The sequence below is a fragment of the Hemibagrus wyckioides genome, linkage group LG03, assembly GCF_019097595.1.
Source record: "Hemibagrus wyckioides isolate EC202008001 linkage group LG03, SWU_Hwy_1.0, whole genome shotgun sequence".
Classification (NCBI taxonomy): Eukaryota; Metazoa; Chordata; class Actinopteri; order Siluriformes; family Bagridae; genus Hemibagrus; species Hemibagrus wyckioides.
In genome coordinates this window covers 30,948,022-30,960,558 of record NC_080712.1, presented here as the reverse complement: position 1 = coordinate 30,960,558, position 12,537 = coordinate 30,948,022, and the positions used below count along the sequence as shown (strand labels likewise).

Genomic DNA, 12,537 nt, shown 5'->3' with positions numbered 1-12,537 from the left:
ACACACAGACACACACACACACACACCAACCCGTGTTGTTTTTTTTTTATCTTTTCTTTTTGTTCCCATGAGAGAGAAGATTAGAGAAGAGAAGCTGGTGAGCAGAGCAGAGGTTATATCTGTTATGAAATAAATGACAGATAACAGGAACTAACTTGTTTCATAAATGTTCCACCGCTTTTAATGTAACTATAAAGGGATAAAGACATACAAGGTGTCGCTCTTTATTTAATAAAATCAAATGTAGGCTCATGTTTTGGTGCTTCGGGTGGAAGAAAACACTTGAAGATATTAGGAAAATGATCAGCTTCTTTGAGTGATGACTTGATTATATTTCTGTAACTGCATCCCACGAGTTTTACGAGATGTGTGTGTGTGTGTGTGTGTGTTCCTGTTATAATATTAACGATATCAGTATTCGAGCGTTCGGTGCGAACATGCTCACACCCATAAACCTGTTTCTACACATGAAAGGACTGAACACAGCCTGAACAAGAATGCAGGGATTAATAGACAGACGGGGTGGGGGTGGGGGGGGGTGAATAGAGAGGTAGACAGACAGACAGACAGGGAGACAGAGACACTCACAGAAAGAGACAGAGACAGAGAAAGAGAGATGGACAGAGAGAGAGAGAGAAAAGAGACAGAGAGAGTGAGACACACACAGAAAGAGAGAGAGACAGACAGACAGAAAAAGAGAGAGAGAGAGAGAGAGAGAGAGAGAGAGAGAGAGAGAGAAAGAGCATGACAGACAAAAAGAGAGAGAGAGGCAGAGAGCGAGAGACAGACAGACAGACAGAAAGAGACAGGCAGACAGAGAGAGAGAGAGAGAGAGAGAGGCAGAGAGCGAGAGACAGACAGACAGACAGAAAGAGACAGGCAGACAGAGAGAGAGAGAGAGAGAGAGAGAGAGAGACAGGCAGACAGAGAGAGAGACTCTCACCTCCTTCGTCCACACTTTCTGAATTCTGGGACTGAGAGTTGCTGGGTCCAACTGAGTCTGACTTTACTCGCTTTTCTTTTTCTAAGAGCAAAGAAAAACAGCACCATCAGCACTTCACACTGAAATAATCGATACCAGAACATATCTGCTTTAAAAATCCAAAAGGTGTTTGATATCGACCTGACCGGACCGGACCGGACCGGTCAATAATTGCTTTGATTCAAATACATAATGTATAATCTGTAAAACATGCGCTAGTCTGCAGAAACACTCCAGAATTGAGTGAATACACTACAGCAGTTGACAAATAAAGCTTTTCCACAGATTACAGGAAAGGTTTCCATTAACCAGGAGCAAGAAAACAAAAAGTAAGCAAAACTGTTGCTACAGAGTCCAAGCCATTTCCATAAGCGTGTGTATTTCAGTACAGCGCTAGAGGACAATGTGGTCCTGCCTGAATCAAAAGCCCAGTGAATTATAATACACTCACAGACAAGAGCAGGGTTTTGTGGTTTATCTTTATCTGTGTCTATTTCTATAACACTATGGTTATAAACCACTGGACTGTCTTTATTACTGACCAGTACTTTTCTCAAGAAGAAACTTCAGCATGTGGCACAGGAGAGGTGCCAATAATTCTGAAAACATTTAAGCACTACATAGAAGTGTATAGATAGATAGATAGATAGATAGATAGATAGATAGATAGATAGATAGATAGATAGAACAAAGACAGATAAACAGACAAACACAAAGATAGATAGATAGATAGATAGATAGATAGATAGATAGATAGATAGATAGATAGATAGATAGATAGATAGATAGATAGATAGATAGATAGATAGATAGACAGACAGACAGGTGTAATGTAAATATCATGTGTTTACAAACTCACTATGGTAACACCATACAAGTGATACTGCACAAACCTCGAAATGCCACTTCGGACCGCTTTTGCTTCTCGAGAAACAGCCTTTGATCACACACACACACACACACACACACACACACACACACACACACACACCCACACACACACACACACACAATCACGTGTGTTTGCACTCACCCATACAATGTTGTTGTTCAATAATTCTGAATCAAACATTTAAGCACTACATAGAAGTGTATAGATAGATAGATAGATAGATAGATAGATAGATAGATAGATAGATAGATAGATAGATAGAACAAAGACAAATAAACAGACAAACACAAAGATAGATAGATAGATAGATAGATAGATAGATAGATAGATAGATAGATAGATAGATAGATAGATAGATAGATAGATAGAACAAAGACAAATAAACAGACAAACACAAAGATAGATAGATAGATAGATAGATAGATAGATAGATAGATAGATAGATAGATAGATAGATAGATAGATAGAACAAAGACAAATAAACAGACAAACACAAAGATAGATAGATAGATAGATAGATAGATAGATAGATAGATAGATAGATAGATAGATAGATAGATAGAACAAAGACAGATAAACAGACAAAGATAGATAGATAGATAGATAGATAGATAGATAGATAGATAGATAGATAGATAGATAGATAGATAGATAGACCCCGTTACCCTAAAGAAGCAAACACAAATATAATGAGATTTCCAGTAAAACATCGGTTTCAAAAATATTGGCACCCCCAATACAATTAATATGCGGTCTATAGAGAATGACAATACTAACATTAACACAACTGGAGAGAAAATTAAAAAACGGGAAATTTTCAACAGCTGTAATGAAACGTTACTCAAATCCCGAGGGATGGGTGTACACCTGGAGTCGAGCCAATCAGACTGCTCGAATTAGATGATGTACACGTAAACATACACAAGACAGACAACTCAGACCCTCAGATCACACAGTAACTGAAAGCCTCCGGTCTTCCTAATTTGTCTCTGATAAACTGGAAGTAAACTCCACACTTCACTGAGAAGTGTGGAGTCGCTCCTCACAGCTCTACTTCCTCTCATCTTCAGTTTGAAGTGTGGAATCTTAGGCAAAAGTGCTGTGGGGTAAAGCTGCAGAGGAAGTGTGTGTGTATGTGTGTGTGTGTGTGTACACTGCAGAAGTGATCCAAGACCCATGATCTCCTTTTATCTCACTACTCACACCCACTGAGACTTTGGGGCTCTGAAAGCTTTTAAAAGTTTCACTTGCAACATTTGCTTTTCCCCATCAGTTAGACAAGTGTCTCACACACACACACACACACACACACACCATTTCAAAACGGCATTAATCAGAATATTCAACAGGTGAGACCTCGACAGCGAGCTTGAAGCAGCTCGGTTATAGTCTATCAATTTTTAAACAGAAGTGGAACTGAACATAAAACTGAATTAAGGGCTTAGAATTTAAACTCGGGCAAAACAGTGTGTTGTGTAAAAGGTCGTGTAAACACTCTCCATCGCTCGCACTGAGAGAAACATCGATATGAGGAAAAGCTGTCAGCAAGGCTTGACATTTTCTTTTTGCACACACACACACACACACACACTCAGCCCTCCCACATCTCTTGTCTATCTCTCTCCTCCTCTCTCTGCCTGTCAGCTACCTGTCAAAATATTATTGCCTCCAGCTTGCGTTTACACACACTTTCTTGCCTTCGCATATGCACTCTTGAGTTCACACACACACACACACACAGACAGACACATTCTCATACACACACAACCACACATTTACACACGTAATTCGTTGCAGCATCCCAATTCACCTATATATACCAATGAACTAAAAGTATTTAATTTAGAAATTACAGAAATTTGTGTGTGTAGCAGGAGAGAATGCAGATCCAGGGACACACACACACACATCAGGTAATGGAAGAGAGTGTTGTTGCCTAGTTACGCACGCCGTCACCGTAAAGCGCAAAATCTCCTCGTTGCATTTCAGCTTTCCTTCGTTCATTATTCCTTATGTAATGTATTGGATATCAGTGCATGTCCTTCAGTTATGTTTTCACAAATCAGTTACACCTCCCTAAAACAGACGCATGTTCAAAACTCCTCCCACACACACGGGCAATATGAGCAGGGAGTATCCACCAGAAATCTACCAGAAATAGTGGACCATCCGGGTTCCTTTGGGAAGCTCGTTTCAACATGCTAATTATAATCTCGGATACTATTTACGACGGATAGCAGGCGAACTGGGACTCAGCGTGTTTCAGACAGAATGAAGGAGGCGTGGCCTTTGTGTCTGCCTGGCTCAATGAAGGAGGCGTGGCCACTGTGTCTGTCTGTCTGTCTCAGTGAAGAAGGCATAGCCATCAGGTCTGCCTGTTTCATTGAAGGAGGCATGGCCTCTGTGTCTGTCTGTCTTATTGAAGAAGGCCTGGCCTCTGTGTCTGTCTGTCTCAATGAAGGAGGCGTGGCCTCTTTGTCTGTCTGTCTTATTGAAGAAGGCGTGGCCTCTGTGTTAGCCTGTCACATTGAAGGAGGCATGGCCTCTGTGTCTGTCTGTCTCGATGAAGGAGGCGTGGCCATTAGTTCTGTCTGTCTCAGTGAAGGAGGCATGGCAATTAGGTCCGCCTGTCACATTGAAAGAGGTGGCCTCTGTGTCTGTCTGTCTGTCTCAGTGTTGGCCTGACCCACGTGCTTATCTATCTCAGCAGTGTAGGCATGGCCTCTGCGCATGTCAGTTTTATTGATGGAGGTGTCGCCTCTACGCCTTTTTGTCTCAGTGAAGGAGGATTGCCCTATGTGTCCGTTGGCCTAAGTGAAGTTGGCGTGGCCTATGTGTCTGTCTGTCTGTCTCTGTAAAGGAGGCGTGGCCTCTATGCCTGTAAGTCACAGTGTAGGGACCCAACACTAGTAAAAGCTTTAACTGAGCACTAAGTGCGGAAATTTGAATCTTTTATCCATTACATATTTAACTAGATAATGTGAGTATTGTGAAATCATCAGATGTCCAAAAATGTGGATAAAGAAAATCAGTGAATGGCATAAAATTGCTTATGTGTGTAACACAAACTCAGAGAGAAAGGAAACACACACAAACACACACACACACACACACACACACACATGTACAGACTGGGCTTCGAGCCAGATTTCCATTGTTTTTCAGTTCATTAAATACAGAAAATACAGGAAATGTGGGTGGAGATATTACTCGAAAACATAAACGACGGTTCACACACAGATCTGAGGACCTGGTTACAGGAAATGCCTTATCCAATATTTATATTGGTTTAGTTAAGTTAAGGACAAAGTATAGAATGAGGTAAAAGTCAGAAAGAAAAAACAACAACAACAAAAACACAAGCTGCCCATCATACAGCTGACCAATGTCAGAAATAACGGAGATCATACCTTCCTTGGCATTCTGCCAAAACTCAAAGGCCACTTTAAAGGCCTGCGCTACTGTTAAAGTCACCGCCTGTGCCTGAGAGAGAGAGAGAGAGAGAGAGAGAGAAAGAGAGAGAGAAGCAATCAAAGAGGTGGAGAAAGCAGGAGAAGAAAGACTGTTAATACATTTCCATATGTTAGCTGTTTATTTCTCATATGCTGTACAGCTGTGCTCTAAAGAGATTTGTGACATTGATATCCCTCACAAATAAACTTCAACTGAACTGAATGGACCCTCTTTGTCCACCTGTTTCTGTATTCCTCTGTCTGTCTGTCTCCTTTCATCGATCTGTGTCCATCTGTCTTGCTCACGTCTCAATCGTTCCATTAGCCTTTCTCTGCCCTTCTCTAAAAGGAAGTGTGTTAGGGGTTACAGCAAAATTAGAGGGGGGTAGGAAAGGCAGGGAGTGTCGCCGCTGTCATCCCCCCAGGGACACCCGACTATGCGTCCACGTCAGCCGAGAATCTGAGGGGAAAAAAGATCCACGAAACTCACCACTTTCTTTTTGGCGCAGAGGAAGGCGTGGCACTCGAGCGTCTCATTGCGTTGGCTCTGAGCGATGTAGGCGAATACCTTATCATGCATCTTATCAGCAGTGCAGTAAGAGATCCTGAGGAGAGGAGCGTAAAATATACGAGTTAGACCAAGACGAGTGGATGAAATCGCAGCCAAAGCTACAGATAAATAAATAAAGATCACAGAGGCTTCCTCTCGTCTTGGCCTGTTAAGCTTGTTTTACGAGCCCACAGGCTCCCAGTTTCATACCCAGTTAAACAAACAAAAAAAGACACAGTAAGGGTGGAACACCATGCCACTCTTTGAGAAATGGTGTTTCCTATCAGTTTACTATCTTTTCTATCTGAATTCTACATTTGTATTGAGTTCCATCCTCAGAGCAGATGATGATGACTCCACATCATGGACGCAGCTGTGTTTTGTCCTGTCTGTGCACTCTAACGTCACTGGAGACCACATGTCCCTCTCGTCTTCATCCAGGAACCACCCCCAAACTGGTGGACTGGTTTTTAAAACAAAACCCAAGAACGCCGCCGCCCACTTTCCAACCCGTATATTACAGCACTACACATTAACCACGGGGAAAAGTATATATTATTAGTGTAAGTCGTATCCGACAGACGGTAGAGAGCGGGAGAGTTCAACGAAATGCTGGATTAAAAAAAGAAACGTGTTTCGAGTTTCAAATAGCAGGTTTCAGGAGAATATGAGAACGGGATGCGCCGCCCGGGCGACAGGAAAACAGCTGCTTGTCCAATATGGAGAGAAAAGAAACACATCAGCAGTCTGACCTGTAAATGGAGACGTTTTCTATCAGCTGGTTTGAGGCACTGTCGTACAGGATGATTCCTCTCGGAGAAACCTTCAGTATGACCTTTTGTAGCTTTTTCCCACTGGCTTTGGCCTGAGGGAGAGAGAGAGAGAGAGAGAGAGAGAGAGAGAAAGAGAAACAGACACAGATAGATACACATAGAGAGAAAGACAGAGACAGACAGGATGAAAAAGAGGCAGGAAAAGAGAGAGACAGAAAGAAACAGTGATAGAGAAAAAGCCAGAGAGAGAGAGAGAGAGAGAGAGAGATTAAATGAGAAAGAGACAGGGAGAGAGCGAGACAGACAATCAGAGAGACAAGGAGACAAATAGAGTCAGACACAGACAGATACACAGCAATAGAGAGACAGGCAGACAGACAGACAGACAGGATAAGAAAGAGACAGGAAAAGAGAGAGACCAAAAGAAACAGTGATCGAGAAAAGGCCAGTGAGAGAGAGAGAGAGAGAGAGAGAGAGAGAGAGAAAGAGAGAAAGAGAGAGAGAGAGAGAGAGAGAGAGAGAGAGAGACAGGTGTGTTTAATATAACTGCACATTCATGTTGTTGGGGATGAGTGTGTGCTTTGGTGCTTTGGTGTGACTCAGGGAAAAGGCCAGCGAAAAGGTTGCGGCTATTTTAACACCATTAATGCTGTTTGGTCTGGACTGCACACTTTCACTACTGCACCACTGTGTCTGGGGAAAAAACCTGTGAAGAGGAAATCTGACTGAATCCTGAATGACTGCTGGAGACGGAATTATTGGCACCTTTCAGAGGAAACATGACAAATTTCCACTCAAAACAAATATAGATAGATAGTTAGATAGTAGATAGATAGATAGTTAGATTTCCCCCAAATATTCATACATAAAACTTTAATCAATAATATTGTAAATATAGCAAATCTATAAAGACACCTGAAATAAAATCATCCTTAATTTTTATTTTTATTAATTATTCCATAAGCATGAGGTTACACTGCACAGTCCAAGGAATATAATAATATTTAAATTGATTTATTAAATTAATGGATATTAATAAACATAAAAATATGTGACAGCACCACATTTGAATTTTTACGGGTGCCAATAACTATTTTATTATTATTATTATTTTTAAATCCCCAAAAATGTTATACGCAAGAGTGTCCTTATATATTTTTTTTTAATTCAAATCTCTGTTATTTTTTAATGAAAGGTTCCAAAGACAAAGAATTTATTCTGAGCCTGATTTCTGACACATGATTTTGTTCTTTAGCCTCAGCTCTGCCCCCCGTAGCCTCAAAGCGGCCCTGTCTGGGCATTATGTGAGGTCGGGGTCATATTTCCATGGGGATCTCACCGTGGCAACGATCCTCTTGACTGCGGCGGCTGACAGCTCCTCTCCTTTCGGCTGCTCGACTAGCGTGACACCAAGATACTTGAGCTGGAACACCATGCCCTCCAGCAGGGTCTCGCGCGTGTCCGTCCAGTTCTCCGGGAGCTCTGCGGAAACCAAAAAAAAAAAAGAGATCATTTTAAAAAACATTAATAACACAATCACATCATGCCACAAAAAACACACACAAAGTGATGCTCATATATATATATATATATATATATATATAAGTTTAACATATTAATGTGATCTCCTTCCAGGATCAAATGAAATCCGGCTCCGCTCTTGCGCCAACAAATCGGCTGGTGAAATCTGCAATGCTAACAGCTGAAGCGCAGGAGTTGCAAGACAAGCAAAACCATCTACATATGAAACAACGCACAGCGCCACGTGCACGCACTTCAATCAGTGCTTCTCTTCCAGCACAATCCCTTTTGATTCCACAAAGGACCCCATTTAACCTCAGACGCGCTTCCTGTGCACAAAAGACACAAAAAAAACGCCGGGCTTGGGTTTCTCCGCTCGCTACGCTCCGTCCTCTCTGACCGGCAGCCGAACACTGAAATGTGAAATTTATTTCAGGTTTGTTCTAGCTTATATAAAACAAAGCTCAGAGTGATGAAGTGATAAAGATTCATTCATTCATTCATTCATTCATTCATTCATTGTCTCCCACTTATCCGGAGCCTGGTCGCGGGGGCAGCAGTGTAAGCAGGGATGCCCAGACTTCCCTCTCCCTAGACACTTCCTCCAGCTCTTCCGAGGTGTTCCCAGGTCAGCCAAGAGGCATAGTTCCTCCAGCGTGCCCTGGGTCTTCCCCGGGTTCTCTTCCCAGTGGGGCATGCCCGGAACACCTCCCCAGGGAGACGTCCAGGAGACATCCGAAACAGATGCCCGAGCCACCTCAACTGGCCCCTTTCGATGTGGAGGAGCAGCGGCTCTACTCCAAGCTCCTCCTGGGTGACAGAGCTACTTACCCTATCTCTAAGGGAGCGCCCCACCACCCTACGGAGGAAAGGCATTTCGGCCGCTTGTATCCGGGATCTCGTCCTTTCGGTCATGACCCAAAGCTCTCTTATCTTTATAAGATAAGGAAGTAACTGCAGTGGTATTCCATCTCTCTTTTATCCAGCAATTCATCCATGTTTCTGTATGTTTTATTTATTACGTAAAGAATAAACCAATGACTGTGATTCATAAACCCATCTGGAGCAGAGCAGACAGAAAAGTCTGGCTCACATGAGGTATTTCTGCTTAGCAAAATTATATATATATATATATATACATATATATAACTGAAGGAACATTGCCTTTCTCACTGTCTTTTTTTCCCCCCTCCTCTCCGTTTTGCTCTAATGAGCAGAATCACTTTGGGCCAAAACAAGGTCAGAGTCTTGACGCCAATCATCCCCTTCTCTATAATTCAGTGCTCTTTGGTCCACTGAATAACATTCTTAAATGCCACTACTGATACCGTTGGGGGAAGAAAAAAAACCACAAATCACATGCAATCTAACTTTTTTGGAATATCCCTCTCAAACTTGGTTTAAACACAAGGGGTGAGGATAAGTTCAGGAAGTCTGACTGAGCAGAAATTTATATTATATATATATATATATATATATATACATACTGCTGCGTAATTGAATTTATAATGACGACTGGGTAAGTCACTTCAGGAAGTATTTGACCAGCTTACCACTCATGAAGAAATATAAATAGTATTGTTCATCTTTGGTCTCTTTATTGTTCTATCTAACCTGGCAAGGAATAGAGAAGAAAATGCTTTGGTGCTTGGTCCCCAGACATCGCTTCTTGCAGCATTTTATTTCCAGAAGAGCTCACAGAGACGTTTTACTCCGCTTATTAGCATCATCTTGGCCGATGATGATGATGATGATGAATGCAGTATCAGAGGACAGGTGTTAGCATCTCAAAAGCACAGCAGTGACAGGGCTGGGATTTGATCTCTAACCTCCGCTCAGAACTTCGAACGAAGCCACCTTGAGCGACACGTTCTGACACACGCCATCAATAAAACAAGCAAGTCTATCAATAAGACATAAGCGTTATATAAGCTGTATGTACGAGTGTATAAATAAAACATATGATCGCACAGCTGTGTGGCTGAAAGTCAGGAAGCGGCGGCTCGCTTCAAGCAGTGCATCCTCAAGCACCTTTCTGATTTTCTTCTCGGTTATATTTTTGATTTTTTCTGCTTTACGGAAGCTTCGCTTGGCTTAAATGTGCTGACGAAGCCGTCTGTAAGGTTTAAAAGTAGAGCTATACCTACAGTGATCATTACAGAGCCTACATAACTGTTCTTTTATCTATTATCCCATTCAGTGAGAGTGCTTTAAGGAAAGACTGGGATTACGGTTGCTGCATGGTTCCATCACTCCAAAATTCTCCAAAATAGAATAAAACATAGGGGTGCTTTTACTTTTTAGTCACCTGGAATATCATAGCAAAGTCTTTTCAGTTTCATTTGAACCTAAAACTATTAGAAAACTTTACCTTTTACATATTTAACATCTTGTTAAATGTTTTAAAGAACCAAGAGTCAAAGGTATCTGTTCCCACTAGGATTTTAAATGGGGAAAGTAACGTTCTCTAAAAGGCGGCTCGTGAGGTGTGAACAGTTTCGACAGACAGTTGGAGATAAGGGGAAGTCGATATTTGTGAAAATTTCTAATAATAACCGCTCCTTCAAATAAAGATAAAACCGACACAAGTTCTTATGGGTTAAAAGTCTGGATAAGAGGCTTCAGGTTTCAGTGACGAAGTAGAAGGATGTTTACTGGCAAAAAATTCCCGATCTCTGGAATTCTCTCTCGATTAAGCTTTACTAGATCAACACACACTCACTCGTTCATTTCTCATCCGTCCATTTAAGCGTCTAGATCAAACACTGACTGGATGTTGAGAAAGAGAGCGGAGATAAATCGCAGGATTTAGCCGTTTCCTTTACCCGAGACTCGTCCTCACACATCAAAGTGTCCCCCTGTGGCGGCCCTGAAATCCGGGATCAGGTGGGAAATGAAAGCCTTGCGCTCAGTGTGTGTGTGTGTGTGTGTGTGTGTGTGTATACAAGGTGGAGTGCTATCATGTGTAACTGAGGGCGTGTCAGTGGACGTGAGGTTCTTTTGAGTCACTGAGCCGAATGAGAGGAATCGCGGCAAAATCTAGAAGGCCGAATAACAGCTCCGACTTCCTGCTGCTCTGAGCAACGTTTCATTTTTTATCTCAGTGGGTGTGTTTCAGTCAACAGGTCAGATGAAGACACACACACACATACATCAAACCCGGAGAGGGCAGGTGGAGAGGAGCAGGTGTTTTCCTCAAATCCCTGAGGACACACACACACACACACAAATCTGTTGGCTGTGAGGAAAATAATCTATGGAGGAAATCCCACTCACACACACACACACACGAAGCAGTCGACCCACTAACTGCATTCACACTCCATCACAAATAACATGATCACAGGGTTCTAATATAATAAAGCAAGAGAAGCACATGGTCAGTGTGTAATGGGTTTTAGTGAAACGGAGCATGGAGAGGTCATCAGGAGTGTGAGTCAATTACTGCACACTGCTTCTGCTTCCTCACACACACACACACAACTGCAAACAAATGGTCTAAAATCCAGACCACGGCTCTAACTTTAGACTCTGGCCAGAAGACCATCTCCAACTCATCCTCCCTCTGTTTGTTTAAGGAGTGGCGCAGGAAGGAACATCCCACGTTTGATGAAATCAGACTAGCAGAGGAGAGCGGAAGTGAAAATCGACTTCTCCCAGAATGCACATGCGAGGTCAGTGACCAGAGAAAGAGGAGAAGTACTGAACGAGCAGCGGCGTCTTCTTATCCACGCTGCGGGTTGGTATCTTAAGCGAAACCGAGAGAGAGAGAGAGAGAGAGAGAGAGAGAGAGGGTGATAGACGAGAAGGAGGCCGGAGTGCAGGAATGATGGCAGATGGTGAATGGGGCATTGTGTGTGGCCATCAGCCCACCTGCATATCTCCATCTTCCACCCGCTCCACACACAATGCCACTTTCAGCACGGCACAACCCGATACGCCTCACACACACACATGCACACACACACACACACACACACACACACACACGCACACACACTCTCCTTTATTACTATCTCATCCACCACTCTCATTACCCCTGTGTAATGGGATTAGTACTTCTAAGCCTAACCTTAACCTCATTTATTTTGCTTTACAAATATTTTTTCACAAATCAAGTACACCAATCAGCCATAACATTATGACCACCTGCTGTCTCGCCATCACAATTTGTCCCTTCGTCAAACTCGCTCAAATCCTTACGCTTGCCCATTTTTCCTGCTTCTAACACATCAACTCTGAGGACGAAATGTTGACTTGCTGCCTAATATATCCCACCCACTAACAGGTGCCATGATGAGGAGATCATCAGTCTTATTCACTTCACACGGTCATAATGTTATGCCTGATCGGTGTATGTCCAAATA

The 12,537-nt window shown here is 42.5% G+C and overlaps 1 protein-coding gene across 2 annotated transcripts in view; it reads right to left on the bottom strand.

Annotated features, from left to right (window-relative positions):
- The window catches only part of ldlrap1b (low density lipoprotein receptor adaptor protein 1b), a 34,612-nt gene that overhangs the window by 10,175 nt on the left and 11,900 nt on the right, over positions 1-12,537 (bottom strand). For both annotated transcript variants that reach the window (XM_058386437.1, XM_058386436.1), the window contains exons 2-6: positions 7,989-8,131; positions 6,629-6,741; positions 5,817-5,931; positions 5,285-5,357; positions 944-1,024 (exon numbers count right to left, since the gene is read on the bottom strand). In XM_058386437.1, coding sequence (XP_058242420.1) covers positions 944-1,024; positions 5,285-5,357; positions 5,817-5,931; positions 6,629-6,741; positions 7,989-8,131 — 525 coding nt within the window. The remainder of the gene's footprint in view (positions 1-943; positions 1,025-5,284; positions 5,358-5,816; positions 5,932-6,628; positions 6,742-7,988; positions 8,132-12,537) is intronic.